The 22,748-nt window shown below is 48.9% G+C and overlaps 10 protein-coding genes across 10 annotated transcripts; 4 read left to right on the top strand and 6 right to left on the bottom strand.

Moving 5' to 3' along the window:
- Positions 1–253: 253 nt before the first annotated feature.
- LTR84_011877 (uncharacterized protein) lies at positions 254–2,676 on the top strand (the record flags this gene model as incomplete). Its single annotated transcript, XM_064855405.1, has 4 exons — positions 254–327; positions 376–938; positions 1,000–1,646; positions 1,699–2,676. 4 exons carry the CDS (start codon positions 254–256, stop codon positions 2,674–2,676), a joined length of 2,262 nt encoding a protein of 753 aa, XP_064708994.1.
- A 600-nt stretch (positions 2,677–3,276) lies between these two features.
- LTR84_011876 (uncharacterized protein) lies at positions 3,277–4,632 on the top strand (the record flags this gene model as incomplete). Its single annotated transcript, XM_064855404.1, has 4 exons — positions 3,277–3,492; positions 3,627–3,744; positions 3,806–3,821; positions 3,924–4,632. The coding sequence occupies 4 exons, from the start codon at positions 3,277–3,279 to the stop codon at positions 4,630–4,632; spliced, it is 1,059 nt and encodes a 352-aa protein (XP_064708993.1).
- Positions 4,633–7,763: 3,131 nt separating this feature from the next.
- Positions 7,764–9,578, top strand: LTR84_011875 (uncharacterized protein; the record flags this gene model as incomplete). Its single annotated transcript, XM_064855403.1, has 1 exon — positions 7,764–9,578. One exon carries the CDS (start codon positions 7,764–7,766, stop codon positions 9,576–9,578), a length of 1,815 nt encoding a protein of 604 aa, XP_064708992.1.
- Positions 9,579–9,733: 155 nt separating this feature from the next.
- On the bottom strand, positions 9,734–10,855 carry LTR84_011874 (uncharacterized protein; the record flags this gene model as incomplete). The annotated part of the gene is made up of 4 exons (XM_064855402.1): positions 9,734–9,984; positions 10,050–10,393; positions 10,456–10,688; positions 10,751–10,855. The coding sequence occupies 4 exons, from the start codon at positions 10,853–10,855 to the stop codon at positions 9,734–9,736; spliced, it is 933 nt and encodes a 310-aa protein (XP_064708991.1).
- Positions 10,856–11,541: 686 nt separating this feature from the next.
- LTR84_011873 (uncharacterized protein) lies at positions 11,542–12,480 on the top strand (the record flags this gene model as incomplete). The annotated part of the gene is made up of 1 exon (XM_064855401.1): positions 11,542–12,480. The coding sequence occupies one exon, from the start codon at positions 11,542–11,544 to the stop codon at positions 12,478–12,480; it is 939 nt and encodes a 312-aa protein (XP_064708990.1).
- A 442-nt stretch (positions 12,481–12,922) lies between these two features.
- LTR84_011872 (uncharacterized protein) lies at positions 12,923–13,369 on the bottom strand (the record flags this gene model as incomplete). The annotated part of the gene is made up of 1 exon (XM_064855400.1): positions 12,923–13,369. The coding sequence occupies one exon, from the start codon at positions 13,367–13,369 to the stop codon at positions 12,923–12,925; it is 447 nt and encodes a 148-aa protein (XP_064708989.1).
- Positions 13,370–13,857: 488 nt separating this feature from the next.
- On the bottom strand, positions 13,858–15,421 carry LTR84_011871 (uncharacterized protein; the record flags this gene model as incomplete). Its single annotated transcript, XM_064855399.1, has 3 exons — positions 13,858–14,222; positions 14,277–14,497; positions 14,547–15,421. 3 exons carry the CDS (start codon positions 15,419–15,421, stop codon positions 13,858–13,860), a joined length of 1,461 nt encoding a protein of 486 aa, XP_064708988.1.
- Positions 15,422–16,709: 1,288 nt separating this feature from the next.
- On the bottom strand, positions 16,710–17,802 carry LTR84_011870 (uncharacterized protein; the record flags this gene model as incomplete). The annotated part of the gene is made up of 2 exons (XM_064855398.1): positions 16,710–17,691; positions 17,747–17,802. 2 exons carry the CDS (start codon positions 17,800–17,802, stop codon positions 16,710–16,712), a joined length of 1,038 nt encoding a protein of 345 aa, XP_064708987.1.
- A 774-nt stretch (positions 17,803–18,576) lies between these two features.
- LTR84_011869 (uncharacterized protein) lies at positions 18,577–19,737 on the bottom strand (the record flags this gene model as incomplete). Its single annotated transcript, XM_064855397.1, has 2 exons — positions 18,577–19,707; positions 19,732–19,737. The coding sequence occupies 2 exons, from the start codon at positions 19,735–19,737 to the stop codon at positions 18,577–18,579; spliced, it is 1,137 nt and encodes a 378-aa protein (XP_064708986.1).
- A 1,017-nt stretch (positions 19,738–20,754) lies between these two features.
- LTR84_011868 (uncharacterized protein) lies at positions 20,755–22,329 on the bottom strand (the record flags this gene model as incomplete). Its single annotated transcript, XM_064855396.1, has 3 exons — positions 20,755–21,824; positions 21,887–22,097; positions 22,156–22,329. The coding sequence occupies 3 exons, from the start codon at positions 22,327–22,329 to the stop codon at positions 20,755–20,757; spliced, it is 1,455 nt and encodes a 484-aa protein (XP_064708985.1).
- Positions 22,330–22,748: the final 419 nt, after the last annotated feature.

Raw genomic sequence — 22,748 nt, 5'->3', positions numbered from 1 at the left:
ATGTCAGCCGAGGTCACGGTTTGGTCTACTAAAAGCTTTACCTCTAGTCTAGCTTTTATTCCTTTCTTTCGATCTTCGATGATCCGAGTTAGGCCATTTCGACCAACTTTACCTACACAGGATGTTGTCTCTACTATCGCGCTTGGCTCGACCGGCATGTAGTAAAAGAGGTGGCTGTAAGGTGGCTCTGGTCAGCCATCGGATACCGCAATGTGGTTATGCCAATGTGACATCGTCACTTCCCAGTACTCCAATGAGTCGCTTCGAACAGGATAGATATATCAACTATGAAGAATTGGACTCCAACATTGACAGAGTCAGGGCGAAGTAAGTCTTCGCTATTAAGGTATTGCTGCGATGACTGATGTTTTTCAGGCTGGGACGGCCTTTGACATATGCAGAAAAGGTCTTGTACAGTCATCTGGATGAGCCAGATTCTATGAAAATCGAGCGCGGGGTGTCCAACCTTGAGCTACGTCCTAGCCGCGTGGCTTGTCAAGATGCTACATCACAGATGGCTTTGTTACAATTTATGACGGCGGGCCTCGATAAAGTTGCAGTACCAACAACAATTCACGCCGACCATCTGGTGACAGGCCGGAAAGGAAGCAAACTGGACTTGGCTGAATCGATAAAGACAAACAAAGAGGTCTTTGATTTCCTTGAAAAAGCTTCACAGAAGTATGGGATCGGTTATTGGGGCCCCGGGGCTGGAATCATTCATCAAGTTATCCTCGAGAACTACGCCTACCCTGGTGGTCTGATGATCGGCGCCGATTCTCATACTCCTAATGCTGGTGGCCTTGGGATGGCTGCTGTTGGAATAGGCGGAGCTGACGCCGTGGATGTGATGTCGGGCCAAACGTGGAGTTTGGCAGCGCCCAAAATTATAGGGATTCAGCTTACTGGCAAGCTTTCTCCTTGGTTGTCTCCCAAAGGCTAGTTTCTCTCTTTCTGGAGTCTCAGATTCGACCACGGCGCGGCTAACTTTTCGACTAGATATTATCTTGTGTGTGACTGATATCCTCACTGTGAAAGGCGGTACAGGAAGTGTGCTGGAATATTTTGGCCCTGGGGTCGATACTTTATCATGCACTGGTATGGCTTCAATATCGAATATGGGAGCCGAGAGTGGCGCGACCACGTCCATATTTCCCTATACTCAAGCGATGGGGTCATACCTCGCTGCTACTGGAAGAAGTTATATACGAGATAGGGTACAATCGCGACTCCACAATCTTCGTGCGGACGACAATGCAGAGTACGACCAACTCATAACCATTGACTTGTCAAAGCTAGAACCTCGAATCAATGGACCATTCACCCCGGATTTGTCAACACCGGTATCTCAGTTCGGAAAATTCGTAAACGAGAATCAATGGCCGGAACTGTCAGCAGGCTTGATCGGGTCATGCACGAATTCATCCTTCGAGGATATGAGCCGGGCAGCAAGCCTTGCGAAGCAAGCTTTGGATGCAGGAATCAAGCCTAAAATACCGTTCTTGGTTAGTGTGGGTAGTGAGCAGACTCGACTCACCCTTGAGGAAGCGGGTGTCATCGACACTCTGAGGAATTCAGGAGCAACTTTGCTGGCAAACGCATGTGGTCCTTGCTCAGGCTCATGGGCTCGAGAAGATGTCGAAAAGGTGAGTGATTTTCAACTCCGAGTTCATCAGCTTTCACTAATAAATACTGTAGGGTACCTCTAACTCTGTGATCTCCTCGTACAATCGAAATTTCACCAGCCGACTGGATGGTAACAAGGAAACAAAGATCTTTATTGCATCACCTGAGATGGTTGTAGCAAAGACGTTTGCTGGCAATCTGAAATTCAATCCTCTCGAAGACAGTATCACAGCTCCTAATGGCAAGGCCTTCAGATTCGAGCCACCTTCTGGAGCCAGTCTCCCTGATCAATACGTAACTGCAGATGGCGTTTACAAAGCACCTTCACAGAACGCTCATCTTGGAGAGATATCCATTGATCCAGAGTCTGAACGTTTGCAGCGGCTTACACCATTTCCTGCATGGAGTGGCAAGGACTTTGAAGACCTCCCGATCCTTGTCAAAGTCAAAGGCAAATGCACAACTGATCACATCACACCAGCCGGACCTTGGTTTAGGTTTCGAGGACACCTCGAGAACGTCTCTGCAAACACCTTGATAGGTGCTACGAATGCAGAGAACGAGCAGGTTAATTCTGTCTGGAATCCTTTCACACAGAGATATCAAGCCATCGCAAAAACAGCAAGAGAATTTAAGGCGCATGGCCAGCAGTGGGTTATCATTGGCGATACAAATTACGGAGAAGGGTCATCAAGAGAGCATGCAGCTTTGCAGCCACGATATCTCAATGGAGTGGCAGTGATTGCAAAAAGTTTGGCACGCATCCATGAGACAAACTTGAAGAAGCAAGGTCTGCTGGCACTTACGTTTGCAGAAGAATCGGATTATGACCGCATCCAATCTCGAGATCGCATCAGTCTCGTTGGACTAGAAGAATTTGCTCCTGGCAAGCAGATCATATTGCGAGTACGACAAGAGAATGGAGCGGAATGGTTATCCAAGTTGAATCATTCATACACACCCGCACAGATCGAATACTTCAGACATGGCAGTGCTCTAAATTATATGGGTTACTGCACTAAAGAAGCAAGGAAAGCCGCGGAACTTTGATGCTCATTATTCGCAGAGAGTTGAGCGTGGAATCCTTTCAATATCAATCTCAAAGACATAGACAAGAAAAATTAATAGACGTATCATCACTCGGCAGCCAGAGCCGTTTGAACAGTTAGCTGATTGTGTGAGCTTTAGCTGATTGTGTGAGCTTTAGCTGATTGTGTGAGCTTTAGCTGATTGTGTGAGCTTTGACTGAAAGTAATGCCCTTTCCATTGGTCAATCTGCCTTTCAAATTAGCGTGGCGTCCCTCAGAGGTTAAAACATACCACAGCAATGAGTTTCGTCCATTTCACCTGTCATGAACATGCTAGCTCGGCAAATTGGGCGTTATAACCATTCTCTGCTACAGATCGTATGGCGACATCGGGAATGCGATGTCGGCCTTTGAGCCTCGTGCGGAGGTCATCGATTGGTAATTCTCTACCCAGTCCGTGATCTCTGCCTATGAACAAGGCTGGCATCATCATCCTACTTATGGTATAGATGTCACACAATTCTCAAAAATTTCGTCTAGAGAATTTTCATATCAACAGGGAAGTCTTAGCAGGATTCACTTGGACTGATTACCTACAAAGTTGCTCGCCCGGTCCAGGAGAATGAAGGAGCTATTGATATCGGCTGGACCTATGGTCTCTGTGATTGAGTCACCCATTCCAAGCCCGAGTCCTGGACAAGTCATCATCAAAGTTGTTGTTTGTGGTGCAAACCCTAAAGATTGGTCAAGGCCTGAGCGGTATGGCGGCAATGTAAACCAAGGAGATGACATTGCTGGCACCGTGTACTCCATTGGAGATGATGTAGTTGAATTCAAGGTCAGTTAAATTTACCATTCGACCTTCCCCTAGCCGCGACGAAAGTTCTGTGTCTTGAGCTATCAATCATATATACATATTAAAGACGGGTCTGTTGACATCACGATCTCCCATGCTTATAATTTCTGGAATAGGTCGGTGATAAGGTTGCAGCCTTCCATGAGATGGGCACACCCGGTGGTGGGTACGCACAATATTCAGTGGCGTGGGCGTATACAAGCTTTCACATTCCTAAAGGCATCTCCTTCGAAGGTGAGACTCCGCGATCTATGGTACAGCTCACAAAGAAGTCGCTAGTGCTAACACCTCTCAGAAGCCGCAACTATTCCGTGAGTACCTTTCAAATTGGCTCTACCGCGAATGAGATTTTCGACTTGCTGTGATGGGATTTGCTGCTTGCGTCTTCAAGAATACCATTGCTGATATTACAGAAGTCTGGCGTGCATGACTGCTGCAATGGCTCTTTTCTCACGCTTGCCGCTCCCACAGCCATGGTCGCCTGTTTCACATCCATTACCATTAATCATAAACGGTGCTTCATCCTCCGTGGGGTGCTATGCCATCCAACTGGCACTGCGTGCCAACATTCACCCTTTAATCCTCATCGCGGGACAAGGCGCCACACATGTTGAGACCCTGATCGACCGATCTAAAGGGGACACCATTGTTGACTATCGAGGTGGACCACAAGCGATTGTGTCAGGTATCAGAGATGCACTAAGAACTACCGGTCTTGGGGATAATTCCTGTCAGTACGCATTTGATGTAATCAGTAGCAATGGCAGCTGGAAGCCACTTCTCGAGGTCATAAAGTCCCATCGAGAAAATGCAGCTATCACTTTACTACGTCCCTTACCAGCAGACACTTTTCCCCAAGGTGTTCAACATTCGCGAACTGGTGTTGGTGGATGTCATTCACAACTAGACACACGAGATTGGGATCCAGATCTAGCATACGTGTTCTTCAGGTTGTTTGCCCGAGGCTTGCAGGACGGATGGTTGCGTGGCCATCCTTGGGAAGTGCGAGCTGGAGGTTTGGATGCTGTGGAAGCAGCATTGAAGGACTTGAAAGAAGGGAAGAATAGTGCGAAGAAGTACGTTTTCCGCATCGCCGAGACTAGTGGGTTGCAAGATTCATAGACATGGGAGAGAAGCAAGCTCTCGACATTTATTCGGAAAAGTTTCCTTTGTCCACTGTGGATGTAGTAATTTCTGATGGCATCCCCTTTCATGCTTGTGTACTGATCAATTCGCAGTTGGCAATACCCGTGCTCATTTTATCTTCTTTTTGTCATTACGTCGATCATTGTCCTCTCAAATTCTGCAATCCAACCTTCGAAGTTCAGTGCCCAGAATATCGCAAGGGAATGAAACCAAGGCATCAATTACACCTCTTCTAAGACTCAAATGTACAAGTTACCAGGATCCACAAAAGCCATGAAATCCAGGATGTTTTCATACGCCGTAAAGACTATACCCCCGCTCAACTTATTCGTGGTAATGGTCAGCATCAACTGGGAATATGAACTTTGGGAAGGTCAACAGGAAGACCGAATATTACTTACAGTCAGTCTCACCAGCCTGGGTACAGTGCCAGACCAGAGTGTCAATAACCCTTCTGTTTTCACAATTTTGACACCTGCATCCAAGCTACTACGGTAGTGTGTGCTTGCTTGAAGGCTTTGCATTCTGGTCTTGACTACGTCGAGCGGCTGCGTTGTATAGACAGTTATCAGGCCTGCAAGTCCGCCGATCGTGAATGTGGCCATTGGACCAGGCTTCTGACCAGGGGGTAAGGTCTCTTGCCAGAGGTCACGTATAGTCGAATAGCTGGTGAAACGAACGGCTGAATTCGCAGCTTGCTTTGCTGTCGTTGGCACTAGCCCCCGAAGAATGCCTCGTGCTCCACTTTCACGAAATATGAGAGTGGCCGCATGCGCAGTGCTTCGCATTCTAGGCGTTGCTGATTTCGCATCCTCGATACTGTGTAGTCATAAATCAGTATTTTCATCATTGAAGTCGTGATGGCATGCGTAACGGGCTTACAGTGCTGTCTTAATGCTCTCTGATGGCGTTACTGCAAGAAGACTTTCAACGCACCCGGCTCCTAGACCTGCCAGTATGGAACCAGATGTGGACAAGTGGCCATTGCTGTCCTTGAATATGTCCCTCATGTGTTCGTAAGAGGCGAATCCTGTTGATGCAGTAACATTCAAATTAACTTCCGACTGCCGGTACCAACTCGCAAGCACACAATACAGATTGAAAAGCCTTCAAAACTTACGGACTGCAACCTTCGCTGAATTGCCAGCAATAGCGCTCGTACACCCAGCGTACCACTTCGAACCAAATGGCGGCCAAGGGAGTTTTGCAGAAGTGGCTAGTCTTCTGTTTAGCTGAGAATGTGTCTTCGCAACTTGGTTCAAAGGGATCAGCATTAAATATCATGAAGTGCGTGTAGAATGTCTTTTACTCACATTCAGCAGGATACGTAATGGCTACATTCACCAGTTCCGGTCAGACTTTCTTTCGACCACGGGAAGGACTGCCTTACCAACTTCAACTGCACCAGCAGTACAGCCGGCCAGTATTGACCGGCCAGGGGATGGTTTCTGCATGGTCTGAAGGCTTTCTCCCTAAAGGAACGATCCACTTGCGAAGGCGAGTTCAAGGAGCGATACTGTTCGCTTGACTTGCTCACAAAGTCCAATGTGCGCGATGTGGTCAAAAGTGCTGGCTAGGTTTCTGTGTCCTGCGTGAAATTTACCACATCTTGTGCCTCGTTGTGGATGGCTGAGCACTGGGTATGAGCTCTTGTTGTAGTAATTGTGACCTTGTCTGGCACGTTAGAACAAGGCTAAACCCCCTTTCGTTCAAATGCCGGAAACTTAGCTTACTCCCGCCATCGGAAATTGTTATGAGTGGTCGACGATATCGGAAGGGATCTCAATGGCAAATCGACCACCGACCGCTTGTGACTGGCGCAATTGACAGCCAGATCAAGTGGCCATGCAAAAGAATAATTTGTGCACAGCGCCGATGTGAGAGCTGATCAAGTCACCATACAGGGACCCCAACACGTCAAGTGATCCACCAAGTATATTATTATAGTGACTGAGGAAAACGGATGAGATCTTCCGGGGCTGAATTGGTAGTCCAGTGCGTTACCGGGCTGCATTAACCGCCATCATGGCACGTCTATTTTGCGATTGCGTCAAAAGCTATGTGAGGATGCTGTGACTCCATAGAACAGTTCGGTTGGTTTCAGCGGTCGTTGGGCAGAGAAGATCCACTGTAGACACAATATCGTAGTCTCCACGTCTTTTTGGTCTCTGGTAAGTATATCATTGAATAACAGCATTTAGTCGGTCCGGGGTTTCTTGTAGGCGCCTCTCAGCTGTGAGAGGATGGCCACGATCAAAATCTTTGACCAGAACTTGTACGACCAGAATAACCCCAGAGAAAAGACACCATCTGCACAGCCACGGTTGCAGCAGCGCTTGTGCCTAAGCGTCCTGCCGGCAGGCATATAAATGCAACATCGTGTCAGCCTATTCTGCCTAGCTGTACTGAGCAACATGTACAATCCGCTCATACTCTTCATCCAGAATCGCCATCGCCGCCGCAAGCTCAATATGGAGGGCGCAGATCCAACCGACCGTAATATCTTCCAGACGAGTGCGGCAGGGAGGGATCTTGCACATATCTGGGTGGCAGATACTTGCTGCGATATACTCGAGCGAGGGACACCAGCGCAATGATCCGAGTCTTGGGATATCAAACTCCCTAAGCTGCTTTGCTCGTCAGGCTGTGGAATTATCTCAATTGTAAGCCACTACGGTGGGCAAGAAGCCTCCTATGCGCAATCTAGTTACTGCTTATGAGCATGATGAAAGTGCCTGGGTCAAGCTTGTCTCTATTGGCCGCTAAAGGGCCCCTTGGCTTTTTACAGAAGTTATGGCATTGCTGGGGCTTAAGTGCTTCTTCCATTTTCAATTTTTTAATCTTACTCATTTATCCTCCTTTGATGCCACAGCCATCTCATAAGAACATTGGCAGCCATGGCAATGGTGGGGGAGATCGTTCCGAGCCTGGGCGCCTGAGGTTTTTGACAGTAACTAGTGACTGTTCTTCTCCAACCACAGGTGACTTGTCCAAGATGGCTAAATTACCAATCATCCAGTTCTATCCATCCCACATACTTTTGGGTTTAGCATAGGGTTCTTGACTAGAGCTCCAGTGGAGCAATACAAAAGTCAGGCAAACGATCAATGGCCTACGAAAGAAAGAATGGCTTTGGGTGCTGGACGTGCCGTCTGCGCCGAAAGAAGTGCGATGGGGCGAAACCAAAATGCCGAAACTGTATCGCGCTGGAAATCACCTGTCACAACGAAGTCGTCAAACCAGCATGGATGGATGGAGGAACTCGACAGAAGGAGATGACTTCGTCGATCAAGACTCAAATTAAGCGACGTGCAGAAACTAGACGAGAGAGACCAGTCGTCCAAGTCACGACGGTGGAGACTGGTGACAGCAACTTCATCCTTGAATCAGGCCAAGGCCTCATATTTCAAGATACTCAGCAAAATCAATCACAGACCAGCGATTTGTTTGGAGCCAATTCACGCCTCGAGGAAGGAACCGTTGAAAGAATGCAGTGGATGGGATCCGTGCTCAGCTTCCTAGACGAGTATGAGGAAGTTCACGACCATCTTCCCATACTGTCTCGTGGCCGAGATTTCGAAATCGATTTCATGATGAAGTATATGGACTATGTATTTCCACATTTATTTCCGTTCTACCAGCCCTGCCTTCAAGAAACTGGTCGGAGCTGGGTGCTGGCACTTTTGAGAAGGAGCAGGGTAGCATTTCATTCAGCAATGAGTCTGAGTGCGTTCTTCTTCATCGCGGCGCTAATTGATGTATATCCTGGACAGCACGATTATTGCAAGAGCATGCTCTGGGAGAAGGTCGGTCGGCAAGCAGATATATGTTTCGAGTTGATCCAACATGACATACAGGAGCTGAGCTTGCGTGGTCCGCAGGCAACAGTACTGGAGAAAGCTAGATTGATGCAGAGCATTACCCAGTTCCTGATATTCGAAGTGGCCCTGAGCAGGTCCGTCAACTGGAACTCACATCTAACCCCAGCTCTGGGACTGTTTGAAGATATCTGGCAGAGCACTACCCTAGATGCGTCAGGCTCCAAATTACTTGCCGTTTTGGATGCAATGACTACCAATCTCCGCTTCGGCCTCGATCATGGCGGGTACGTCTGGAGCCCAGAACAAGCTGGGCTGCGTTTCTTCATTGGTTTCTTGATTTACATCGATGTGATTGCTAGCACTTCGCTCGGGCAACCGGCTCGCTTGATTGAACATCATGGAGATCTCCTTGCTCAACCAGACAACAGTGAGGCGGATTTTGGATTCATCCCCATCCGATTGTCAAGCCTCATCGGCTGTCAGAATTGGGTGTTGGTCACGATCAGCCAGATCAACCTCCTGGACATCTGGAAGAAGGACAAGAAGAAGATTAGTAGTCTGTCCATAATGGAACTTGTCAACCGTGCTTCTGGGCTGGTCAGAACATTGGATGAGGGGATTGCTCGTATCGAGAAGTCTGCCCCCGGTCCGCAAAAGGACCACCGTCTCATTTTCCGATCGTATGTCGCTGGTCACGCTCACACATGTGCGAGTCTTTCGATGGCCCATACTAGAATCTGGGCTCACGCTGCCCACATATATCTTGCGGTGGTTGTTTCTGGCTGGCAGCCATCCAATGTAGAAATTCGATACAGTGTGTCGAAAATCCTCGAGCTGTTGCGGACGGTCGATTTGTCAACTCACCTACGTACATTGGTCTGGCCACTCTGTGTTGCAGGCTGTATCTCCGAGGCTGGTCGCAACGAGCAGGAGTTTCGAAGTCTGCTATCGGGTATGGATGAGCTTAGCATGATAGGCGCACTAGGCGAAGCGCAAAAGGTCATGGAGAAAGTATGGGACGAACGACGGAATCTGGATCATGAGATATGGGATTTTGCAATGTGTTTCCGGATTCTGGGTGAACCTGTCTTATTGGTCTAGGAGTAGTCAAATCACCATTAAGGTCCAGTCCAATAGCAGCATTCATCCAGAGAGCGGTTTCCTTCAGTGCGGTTATCTTGTCCCAAGAGACCTTGCACCCATGCAGCTTCAAGGCATTTGCGACTCAATTTTTCACTCTGGAGTAGGGCTGAATCTTACTTGCCGGCCCAAGCACCAACTATATCTCGGACCTTGCTTGTCTTGATATCCGGAAAGGCTTTGTTCAGCGTCTTGTCTTCCGGGAAATCAAACAGACCCTTGGTGACATACAGCCCAAATTTCGCAAAGTATTCCTGGAACATGGGCTTTGGCCAGAAGGGATAGATATAACGGTGGGAAGGTAATTCAGTCATCTCGCCTTTCGCGAGTTTTTCGGGACTGTCGTATGCCACAGTAAATTTCGAACCTGAGTATCATCCCAGCTGTTAGTGGCTTGATGGCAGTAAAAAGATGGACCAAGAATCTACTGACCTCTCACTTCCTCAGCGATGCTCAACAGCTCGTTCCAGGTAGTTTTATCCCCATAGCAGTACAGAGCCTCATCCCATTTTGGAAGGTCCAGCGCAGCAACGACAAATTTTGCCACATCTTTCGTATATGTAAAAGACATGATATCTTCACCCGTGCCCGGGATGGCTGCTGCCTTGTTGGCCACATCAATGCCGAACGCAACTGGAGTCATATGACTCTCAACATGGGGCATCCCGAAATAGTCCAAGAAGTAACCATTGTGGATTCTCGTCCATTCGAGGTCTGTCTTCCGTAATTCATTCATAACAGCCTCGCGGAATTCATGCTGAGGCAGCTGCAAATCCCTGTTTGGAAGGATAGTTAGCACATTCCCAAGGATGTCTGAATAGCCTGCATCGCCACCTACTTCTCCGTTGGAGCCCTTGTGCCGTACTCGCTTGCAATGAAGCGTTTGGTTGGGCTAGAATTTGCTGCTGCTCTCGCCAAATTTGTCTCCGACTCGCCTTCAACAGCGCTGCGGACACTGAGGGCGGAGATTACTGTGTCGACGTTGTTTGATTCCAGGACGTTAGAAATTGACTTGACATTGCTGTAGTCCACATGGAAAATGGGTACACCTAGATTTTGGGCTTTAGATTCCTAGGGCAGACGTCAGTGATAAGGAGCGAAAGCCCTGGAGACATATTTTGGTAACTGCCTACCTTCCGCACTAGGACAATAACTGTATGCTTTGAGCTCTCCTTAAAAGCATCCAGGATGGTACGGCCAAGGTTGCCGGCTCCCCCTGCGATTGCGACAGTAGGCATATTGAATATAGGAGTTATAAGATGATGAGATGCAGAAAGTTCAATATCCTGAAAGTTGGCTGCTTGATAATAATGAAGATATTCAGATGCTCGATGATGTTCTTTGCGATTTCACCGACTCCTCTTGCTTCGATCAGTCGATTGATTTATATCCCTTGTGATCACATTCTCCTGGAGACATTCTGTCGGAGAACGGAACATCTTTCAATGATTTATGGGGCGATATGTTTCCAAGACGTAGCAATAGTCTCAATTCCATCATCAACAGCCATTGTCTTCCAGGATTTTCCGGGTCGTCCCTTTCCTTACTGAAACCCCGCGCGCGCTGATGCCCTTACCATCCCCAAACTGGGAGGAACTAATCCTCTTATAATCACCGCGCGGTGAATCGAAAATGGTTTACCCTATTTCCAACCTGTCGACGTCATGGTCAACCAATTAAACATCCTCCTCTCCTTCGAATTAGGCTACTTCAGGCCGTCCATTGAGATATATGATTACCAAGTGTTGTCGAGGATATCGCTGAAGCCTGTAACAGATCGAACCGGCGGAATTGTATCATTCCATGCCGGCCAGTGTTATATACTGGCTTCTCTATCGGAAGTTGAGATGTCTTCGTCACCAGCAGAAAGAATACTTGTTAGACCCCACAACAAATTAAGAAGAGCATTTTCCAGGTTCAGATAATGTCTAAGAGAACAGCACTCGTGACTGGTTGTTCCGATGATGGTATGGGGAGCGCCTTGGCGATAGCTTTACACTCAGCTGGTTTCCGTGTCATTGCATCAGCACGAGATGTGAACAAACTATCTGAAGTCAGAAGCCGTGGCATCGAAACTGTCGCCTTGGACGTCCAATCAGAAAAATCGATCCAGGAAGCGGTACTGCAAGTCTCAGATCTGACCGGAGGGTCTCTGGACGTACTCATCAACAATGCTGGGATAGGTTACTCGGCACCCCTGTCAGACACCTCGATCACAAAATCCAAAGAGATTTTCGATGTTAACGTGTGGGGACTTCTTTCCACTACACAATTGTTTCTGCCACTATTGCTGCAGTCAAAGAAGAACCCCATGGTTGTCAACAACACCTCGATTGACTCAGTGATCTCAGCACCATTTTCAGGAGTGTACAACGCCTCCAAAGCCGCGGCAGCAATGATAACGGGCAATCTTCGTCTTGAACTTTCCTCTTTTGGTATCAAGGTTATAGACTTGAAGGCTGGCGGTGTCAAGACCAAATTTTGGGTCAATGCCAATCAAGTGGAACCCAAACTACCACCAAACTCACTCTACACGGCTGCCAGCACTTCGATCGAAAAGTGCATGAGGGGAGAACAATATGACGCCAATGCTGTTGACAGGCATACATGGGCCAAAGCGGTTGCGAGCGATATTTCGAAGAGTAGTCCTCCACTCAAGATCTGGCGAGGTGATTCAGCTTTCCTGATCTGGATTGGAACGTTTCTTCCAATGACTGCATTTGACAGTACATTGAAGAAAATGACGGGATTAGCCGAGCTGGAAAAGCAGATACGCGTTCAAGGGAAGGACAAGATCGTGGCTGATTCGGGATTCGTAAACAAGGCATTGCACCGGGCTGGGCTTGTGGCGTCGAGCTCATGAGGCACGACTACCTTGAACTGTTTGATATTCACAGTAACATGGGCGAAATGTCTCACAAGATAGGAGTATTTGTTGCATTGGTGATAAATATTTTGTATGATCAGGAGTCCAGCATCCCTAGTATAGGAGAATTGGACAAGATTTCATGGTGTTGGTCTGGATTCTATTCACCATCAGAGGAAATTTGAGCAGTATCAGATCTGTTCTCTTACGGCATAGAAAAACACCCTACAAGATCGCTCATGAGTATTTCAATTCATGATAATCATTTCTCCATACCTATGTAGGTGACGCGAGGATAACAACCGCCCTCCCAAATACAAAGTCCAAGACACCAGGAGTGATAGACAACTCCAAAAAGAATGTCCACCATTTGTAGATGATACATGTAAGTACCCAATGAGTCCAGTTGACGCATCGGCTCATGATATATGCTCAGTGATCAGGCGGCTGCGCCAACAACTGGACATCTTGCTCCCTGCGCTGCGTCTGCCACACTTGGGTGAGCATGCACTTTACCCTTATGATGAATCAATTGAGCATTGGTTACAGGGCAAACGTCGCCGTCCTTTGCATTCTCGGTCGATGGGTGGTTCGGGGGAAGAACGCTGGAAACAGTCCCAACAACTGGGCAAATCGCTTCGTCCATGGCCTGTTGTTCAGGTCGGCTAACAATCTTGGTAAGGGCTGGGCACTGTTCAGCGTTGGAGAGATCCGAGGTATTGTCGAAGATGCCAGGATGTTTGTGAAGATTGTGGTGGTGGTCTGTGGATGCTTTGGTGACTGGGCAGACTAGACCGGCCTGGTTCATATCAAACTCGGGGTGTTTGGGAGGCAAGAAGGTGTTGGTGGTGCCCACGACCGGGCAGACTTCCTCGTTGTTGACCATTGTTGAGAGATAGACTAGTATTCGAGATGGTTTATCAGATCAATAACTGACTTTGGGTCGGGCAGAAAGAATGGAAACAAACAAGAGGTTGAGAGAGACGCAGCGCTATTGAACGTTGGAAGGAGCATCGTGACCATAACAAAGATGCACGGCCAGTCAGAACTCCCCAATGACGTAGGGCCCTCTGACAGACGTACGCCAGTCCCAATTGGGCATATCGAAAACCCAATCATCGCCGGGCTGTTGATAATCAGATGTCAGCCTGATGATCCACGTGACGTCTCCTGGGCTGGGGTGTCATGCCGCTTTATTCTTGTCTTAGGCAGAGCTGTTAGAGCGATTACTAGCGCCAACTTAGGGAATTCTTCTATATAGACAAAGCTTCCTCTGGTAGCTGACTAGATAGTAGCGTGTACTAGCCACTACCTGAATGTCTCCTATGAAACTTCCCCTTTCAAGCCTCGTCCTTTGAGAGGAGTTCCCCCCATTTACAGCTTGGCGCTTGATCTTTGAGACTGAGCAAATTTCCGAGCATCTTTGATACTGCTCTGACCGTCCCAACCTGAGATCAAGTCTTCTACCACAGCAAGTTCGTCCTGACCCCAGATGATTTCACTGCTCAGGCTCCATGCTTGGTCTCCCTGTCCAATCTTCCTTCGAAATATCCTGTAGCTTGGGACCCCACATAGGCCTGTATCCTTGGCTTCCTTCGTCAGAGCCCTCAATTGTTCCTTGATTGCTGGTTTATTGGCCTCCGAAATGATTTTTGTGGCGTCATACCCAGCTTCAGAAATGACAGAATGGAGGACTTGCTCAGAAGCCACATCCTTGTTTTGTTCCCAGCATGCTCTGACTAATATGCTGTTAGCTGTTCGGGTACACACCAAGGAATGTTTGGGAAACCCACAGAGTATGTCAACAAGTCTTGGCTCAACGAGAACGGCTCTCAATACCGTCGGTGTACGAATGGGAAAGACATCCGCCCATTTGAAGTCGATGTTCTTGTCTGGGCGTCCATTCTGGCGGTTGATGTCGTTCCACCACTTGACCCAGTCTCCCTGATCGAGGCCCACGTACTTACGCTTAAATTCAGATATAGCTCCCATGGGCAAATTTGGAGCGCCGATCCTGTATGCCAGTTAGCGGAAATCTCACCACGTAGGACAGTGATACAAACTCTCTGAACAAAATACCTAGCAAAAATGGCTTCATCTCGATCTCCAATCTTGAACCAAAAATTCTCTGTAGTCTTGCAAGCTGTGTCCATCCTAGGAATGCCCAAGGACTGCTGAAGTCATACCAGAACTGGAGCTTCACTTCCTCACCCTGCGGTATCTCCCTTTGGTAATGGGGCACATACCGCGGAACCAGTGCCTCCAGCGCTTGTTCTTGACCTGCACCTTCCATCGCAAACAATGCTTTCTCCACGAAATGCAGCCGGTCCTGACCCCAATACAGTCTTCCTTCTTCCTGTATCCAGAAGCCAGGAACACCAAAAGCACCCCTCTGCAGCGCCAAATCCGTCGACTCCTCAAGCTGTTTCCTCTGCTTCTCACCTTCGAACCCACCATTCCCGAGTAAGTCTAAAAGCTTTTCTTTTGTTCCCCGAGCCAACTTTTTACAATCTTTCACCAAGCCGTTCAATTCGGCTGTATCACTCACGTCCTTCTGTTCAACCCAGTAGGCCTGATACAGTTTCCCAGTCAAAGTGACCCTTTCTTGGCCTTCCACGCAATACAGTAAACGCAATGCCTTTGTTGTCTTTATCGGATGCTTCGGATTTGACTGGTAGTCCACGCCCAGGCGGCGAATTGTGCGTCCAAAGCCAACACCTGAGACTTCACGTTTAGTGGGGTTGAATACATCAGACGCGGACCCGCCGGCACCCTGTGGAGCTGAAGTAGCGCGATAGATCGCCCCAAGGAGGACAGGCCTGTAGTTGATCGTAAGAGTCGGATGGCGACGCTGCAGACCAGGTAGTAGTGTGGACGCAATATAAGCGTATGGACATGAGATGTCGTAGTGAAAGTCGAGGTGTAAACCTGGAGCCATGATGATGAATGGGTACCTTCTTAAAGTTGTCGTGAGGGAAAGTTGAACGTAGCTAAGTGCGTTTGACGAGTACAGACGTCCAGTTCGCGACAGAAACGCGTCGAGCTTTTGAATGGCGATTTTTTTCCTTCCCAAGCAAGTCCAGGGCAAGTTGATTATTGAAGCTGTAGCAAACCGAGGCTCCACACGCCTGAGTTTGAAATCACCGGCTATACTGTATCTGAAAGATGGAAGATCCCTTCGAGAAGCTGTGCTGTGATAGATTGATGTCGAGTCTACAGGAGCAAGGCCTAATTTCTTCGTTTGAGCCGAGGCAGGCCGAGGCTATCTTGCCCCCATCGGCTTACCCAATTACAGGTCACATTGGAGTGTTTTCCCCTCCAACATTGCGTTGTTAGCGGCACTCCAAAGCCTTATCCTTACCCCGGAGCATTCGAAACCACCATAATACTTGCTCACCCAACCACGAGGCTGACGGTTGAGGCCCATGGGGCTTTCTGCTTTGGATGGTGACCAATGTCGAGAGTGCGGGGCCGTTTCCCCCTCAAATTCAAACGGTCTCCATACGTTCTGTGCCACAATCTGCCAATCCAGTAGAGGAGCCCTCAGAACCATTGATAAAAGAATGGGTGAATAAGCACATTAAAGATAGTAACGTCTGAGTAGCTAAATCTTCTTCAGGGTATTGGACTTGTCAAAGATACAGCGAAGGAGATTCTGCAAATTTGGACCTCTCTCGATGCTTCCAACACTGCCCCGGTATTCGAGTCAGGGATTCATACCTAACTGCCATATCAAAGCCGCTGTTATCAACCCTATCGAGCACAACCAGAAATAGATACAATCATATATACACAGAACTGTGGCGGTAATTTCATGTAGGTCGCTGACCATGAAACAAGTCGCTCCACAAACGTGCGCCTTCCGAAATCCGAGGCTGCTGAACGAGGAACCTTTGCACGCTAGTTAATCGAAAGCTGTCAGGCTACCCACGATACTGCACACTTTATGATTTCCCTTCACCTGTCCATTAGGTAGTGTGATATCCACCCAAATGCACCAGCTTGCCGTAAGGACGCCGTTGCGGCACGGCCCCTCCCGGATCTCGATCTCGATGAGCTCAAGTGAGGTCTCCCTGGCGGAAAGAGGAAGAGCAACCAAGGCCTAAGCGACAGGCCGGTCTTTTGTTCGTCGTCAAACCGCGGATGGATGTGGTCCAGACACCTTTCCGGGTTGGACTGTGTCTTCAGGTGCCAATTGAGGTATCCTCTAATCATGCCGAAGAGGCTTATGGACCTGGTGCATGGTTTGTGGGCTCGAAATCTTGTTGCGCTTCTCTCTCCATATCGCTAGTCAACACGCCTATTCGACGTGACTCAGCTATAGCATACTTGCAGTAACGTGTTGCAAGTTCAGGCTTTCCGCTTCGCAAACACCATCGCCATCGTCGTTGCGCCATGTTCCACCAATGGACTACATTCTGCTGTGAGATCTGATAGTCGTCTAGCGCACATGCCCAGATCGCCAACTGTGCATCGATACTCTGCTCCCTGCGCAGGTGCTTTAGCATTCTGGTCAGTGGGAAGTCTTTTCCCTGCTTCTCAAGTGTCACTTTCGCCATGAACCGCGCAAAGCCGATAAAAATCTTCTCTCGAATGTTACCCCAGACTATTGAACTGATGCAATATGTTATGCGTGAGACTATTACAACGGGTCCTTGAATGTCCTCAGACAGCAGCTGAGCTGCGTCACTGAAGGAGCCACAAGCCAGGGAGACTTCACCTGCACGCCAATGCGCCAGACCCTCATTGAGTGCGACAAATATCCCATCAGGAGAGAATGATAACCCCAAAAGCGACTCCTCTCGTTCTCTCGCTATCACTGCCCTCATCGATCGTAAAAACATATCGAGATTGGCAGGCCCATCCGGGAGAGATAGACTTGGTGGTGGAGAAGTAGCTGCACGAGTCTTTGCGTTTCGTGAAGCGAGCATACCAGCTCTTCTGACCACATTGGGTCGCTGCGTGGAGGAGTGCTTATTCTTCTGCAATCGACCAAGATCGACCACCATGGTCAGGCCATCACGATCGAGGGTACCAGACTTGACGCGAGACTTGGCGTATCGAACGAGTTTATCATGTCGCACGTGCGAAATATCTGTCGTGGCTGGTTCGTCGTGAAGTAGCTTGCCCAGGACTTTCTCCTTCTCATCAGCTTTGATGTGCTTCGAGAGATTCCATGATTTAAGGCGCTTTTTGTACATTTGCTCACTGCCAACAATCAATAAAGTGTCCTGGCTTGTGATTGGGTGTTTCAGCTACTTACGTGGCACGAAGACCATGATCTTCTTCAACCCTTTGCATAACATCTCGAAGAGTCATATCTAGATCTATGTATAGACGCTCTATCACTGGCCGAAGATTGGCCCATGCTGTGGGAGAGTGAGGCCGCCGCCTTTTTGGGCGAGCTGCACTCGACGCTGCAGATGCCGGGTCCTGATGGTCGACATTGGCGGTTTTGGGACGAGGCATAGCTTCCACAGTCGGTGGCTATGGAGGAACGGATATTTAAGGTATTGGGTTGCTGTCTGCGCAGAGCTCTACAGCATTGCTCCGTGCCTCACGTTCGTAGATTCTCATCGCAAGTACCCAGATGAGCCACGAGACCGTTGAATATCGTAGTCAAGTACTTAGATGATGAGATATGACCGCCAGTAGTTTGCGCATAAGTTCTTCGCGTGATATAGGGTCCTAAGCCTGTTGCTTCTTCTGTTATAGACAGACAGTTGATGGAATGAAACCCTTATCAGATGGAGGAAAAGAAATAATTACGATTTCTGATGGTGGCAGTCCTCGTTTGCGGGGTAAACGTTCGATGCCTAACTAGTTACTTAAGTTAGTTCCAGCTGTAATGAAGATTGGCTGGCTTAGAGCCCTTAGCCCTGTAGAACCGTTGGCGAGCTTTATCTCGTTAAGGAGGTCCTGCGGCTCTGCGTTCCTCGTAAGCATGAAAGAGATGCTGAGAGATTTCCTTGCTCAGCCACCCATCAGCCCAGATGGAGGGGGCTGACTCACCCTCGATGCCCTAGGTCCAGACCCGGGGCCCCTCGGGCCTTGCTCCCCGAACGCCAGCCTCCAAGCACCCAAGCCAACTAACTAACTAGACTTCTTGAACTGAGCATCGATCAATTTTCCTTGCAATTTTCGGGCTTGCATGATTGACAAGACGAAGACCCATTGCAAATAAATCAGTTTGCCGACACTTTCCCAGATCGGTTTCCAAGGCCCATATGGATCATTTGCATGCGCTGAGCTGTCTGTAGCTTTGACGCATGCCTCAAGGAGACAGAGTGCTATGCTCAGCAAGGTATACAAACTGAATGTTGGCCCAGCTATGACAGTCCCAGGTCCAATTGCTAGCAGTCTCAACAGTGACTCCGAAGACATAAATATTCCGCGCAAGGTATCAATGTAAGTCCCACTGGTTTCTCCTGAATGGATGAAAGACAGCAGTCCTATTGCTGCTGCCTGGACTCCCATACCGATTGCCCCAAATGCTACCAAATGAAGCGGGAATGTTTTGAGGTCTCCTGATCCTAAGCCTATTCCGAACAATATCGTGAGAAGGTTGTGAGTGACGATTAATGGACCAATCTGAGCTCTGTTTGCAGCTCCACGGGCAGTCTCGACAATGCATGATTGTGATTCTGCACAGTTGTTGTACCGACCTGCAGCCAAAAGAATGAGCGAAGCGAGATAGGGGAGAATCGAAGTCGCTCCACAAACAAGTAGCCCACGCAGTGCCAACATCTGCTCATTCCTCGACGAGCGAAACGCTCCGGTTGAAGTGGCAATCGCGATACCTGCCCACAGGACAACAGCCAATACAAGGTAGGCAAGAGCGAGATTCAGCCCAGTAGCTGAAGGTGCAAGAGCTAGTGGTAGACTAGCAGTGAGGCTCGCATGCATTACCATGGCGGCGCTTATGCAGGATGTTCGTTCATATATCCAGACCAACAGGATCCTGTACGCTGGCAGCACCATGGCGTAAAAGAGGAGCTGCGGGAGAAAAGCAGTAGCAGAAAATGCTCTAGGCTCGTCCAGTTCGGCACTTCCCCAGACTGCTACAAGTAGGTGCCATGCACCCCACGCAATGCCGACCCTAAGACCCGTTCCAAGGATCCGGTGTCTGGATTTCAGTTCATGCACGGCAAACGCAGTCCAGCCAAGTTCCTCGAAGAAGCCGGCGGCAAACGCGTATGTGAAAGCGATGACTCCCCTTTTGACCTTGTCTTCCGAAGTAAAGATGACAGGCATGTATATTGGGTCTGCGCATGACAGAATCACCAGCACGGTAGTGATGGTCACTGGAGCAAGCAGTAATGCTATCACCCACCAGCGTACTCCGTTTCGCATTCGGGGCACCAGCCCCACGAGAAGCATCTGAAGTCCTGTCCATCCGTGGAGGATGAAAATCATCGATACGCCGGTGGCACTAGGACCCGTGAGCATCGCCAGAACAACCCAAGGAAGGGACATTTCGATATCCCTGGGAGTACCGGGAAATCCATGACGGCCAACAACAGCAAAGATACTTCCCCAGGAGATGATGAATGTGGACAAGAAAAAAGTCGCTATAGGATGTCTGTGAATGATGTGACTTTGAGAGACTATGATATTTGTGACTTTAAACTTCTAAGAGTTGAAGTCTTCAGCATGCATGCTGTCACAAAACAACGGGCTGGGATTTACCTTGGGCTCCATGATTTAGTGACTCTCCGTTGTGGACGTGGTGCTAGGATCCCGAGATGTGAGCCTGAAGCGTTGCGAGTCTCTCGAGCACCAAATGATGATGAGCTGTGCGTAATTTGCCAGAATATATCACACCTATTTCCATCGCTAAAGTATCCAGCAGAACCGAGATACGGCGCAAGCAACACATATAAGTAGTCCTGACTTAGTTGATTGCCCGCAAGTTTTCAGCTCACATGATCAGGCTGAGGTGGCCTGATAACCGTTCCACGAGTGACTCCCGCAGGAATATTGCCAACGCCTCCAGTAATATGATAACGGTACTCGATGCGGGATCAAGGCGCAAAGTGCTCATAAAAAGAACGAGTAAGGGAAAAAAAGGATTTCTACATTTGAACACAAAAGGTTACTAGCATTGAAAACCGAAGCATAGTTCATCTTAAAAATTAGCAATTATACATTCACAGCTGGGCTATATTCGGAGAACTAGCTTCGTCTGAACACAATCAGTCGGTGTGGACAAACGCGATAGGTCGGCCACACTATTAGGACATTCCTGGTGATTCATGCCAACTAAAGCTTTCACAAAAGTGACACGATCATGGTCAGCGATGTAACCAGGAGTCCCATGCCCATGCTTCCGATGAGCCGGCCCGCACCATTGGTAGGAGTAGAGCTGGCGGCGGTCGTTCCACTTCCTGTTTGACTGGCGACTCCCAGAGAGAAAGTCGCAGAGCCAGCGTTTGTCGATGCGCCAGATCCTGAGTCTGTAGGGGTCGCACCGGAGTCTGATGTTGCGGCCGCAGCAGTAACGATGAGAGTATTTGTTGATGTGCAGCCAGGTAGTTCGGTGCCAGACGGGATCGCAGTAATTGATTCCTCGGTGGCATTGAGTTTCGCCTGAGCTATCGCGACCAGATTGTTCTCCAGATCGTAAACGAAATACCCAGTTCGCATAAATGAATCACCCAGAATGATTGACTCGCCTTGTCCCGCTGTAGTCACGAGAAGGGCGCAAGCAGGCGTGCCATTCTCGAAAGTAGAACCGTCCGCCGGGCTGATCATTGCAGACAGCGGGACAGTGATGTTGGGTCCACCTTCACCACCAAATGAGTACACTACAGACGCATTTGACTGTGCATACGAGCAGGGAACAGCGCCGTCGACCGCGCCTAGGCCTTCGGTCATTTGCGTAACCACGTCCTCCGGAAGCCATTGTGCGACAGTGCCAGAGTCCAAGAGAGCGGGCACGGCAAAGTCACCCTTTGTGAGAGAGTGGGGACCAACGTCATCAATGAAAGAGATACCGGTCAGGGCAACATTAAACTCGGCATACTCTCCTTTGGCGTTTGGGAGAACTTGCAAAGCCACAAGGTCGCCTTCATATTTTGCTGTGTCAATTCCTCCAAAGACGACAGATCCATCTCCTGACTCTTGGTCATTCAGCCAGAGACTGTATGAAAGCCTGTCGATATCTTTGTTTTCGACCATTGCACCCACAATAGTTGGTGCGGACAAATTCGCAGCTGAAGCGGCGGCGAAGGAGTTGCTGTTGGCTTGATAGCCCACCCCGACCAGGCCATGGCCATCGTTGAAGGCGTCGTCGTTCCATTGCCAATAAACGTTGCCAGACCGAGGGTCATCTGACCAGGCTTGATTTTCGATTCTCCAATCGTGACTTCATCTGTAAAATAGTCGCCAGCGTCATTGGTACCATCTCCATAAGCAATTTGAAAGGCTTCTGGAATAGTTACTTCGAAAGTCGAGGATGCTTCGAGATCGAAGGCACCACCGGGGCAGCCACCCTCCTGAACCTGGCAAGCAGTAGTGTTGCTTGCAGGAACCCAGAGATCGCTAGAACCAGTGTCGAGTTGGAGACGAAATGGCTGAGGTGGAGTGCCAATGCTCAGGTCAAGCCAGTAAACCTTGAGCAAGAGTTAGCCACGTCACTGATGGGTGACTGACAAGGCTGGAACAACTTACGGATCCTTGAATTGCCAGAGTAATGTTTTCATCTAGATCGTTTACTGGAATTTGCCGTTTTGCCAGTAGCGGCTTGGTGACATACTCCTTGTTGTAGTTGACTTTCACATATCCTGCGGCAGCAACATGAACCAGCGTAGCCCAGGCCGAGGCGTAAAATATGAGAGAATGCATCACAACGGCACTTGATGACTAAGGTTACTTGCAACTGGAGTCAGGACAGCTTCACAGAGTGAGACCCAAACATTCTTTGATCTCATATTAATAAAAAAGAATGAAATTACCTCTCCACCATCGTGGCCAGAGATTCAGCCGCGAAGGATCGAACGAGTACCACAGGATTTCTTCAGCTGATTAGGCGACCAGCCGAATTCTAGCCCTACAGCCACTCGCCAGCGGTGGCAAATACGGGGTTTGGGGCCAGGAGCAATAGAGTTAATCCTGACAAGCTCCAGCTTCGTTTTCAAGCTCCAGGGCTTGTTTGGACGGGACGGATTTTTGCCAATTGGCTAGACCCTGTGGCTCCTGCTAACCCTGTCTGAACGGAGTGCAGCACCAAGAATCCTTCGAGCTCCTGCGGGCTTGTGGTAGCC

The sequence above is a fragment of the Exophiala bonariae genome (assembly GCF_035927105.1).
Source record: "Exophiala bonariae strain CCFEE 5792 chromosome Unknown scaffold_6, whole genome shotgun sequence".
In the NCBI taxonomy this organism is placed as follows: domain Eukaryota; kingdom Fungi; phylum Ascomycota; class Eurotiomycetes; order Chaetothyriales; family Herpotrichiellaceae; genus Exophiala; species Exophiala bonariae.
Note: the sequence above shows the minus strand (reverse complement) of the source record. Positions and strands in the feature narration are given on the sequence as shown.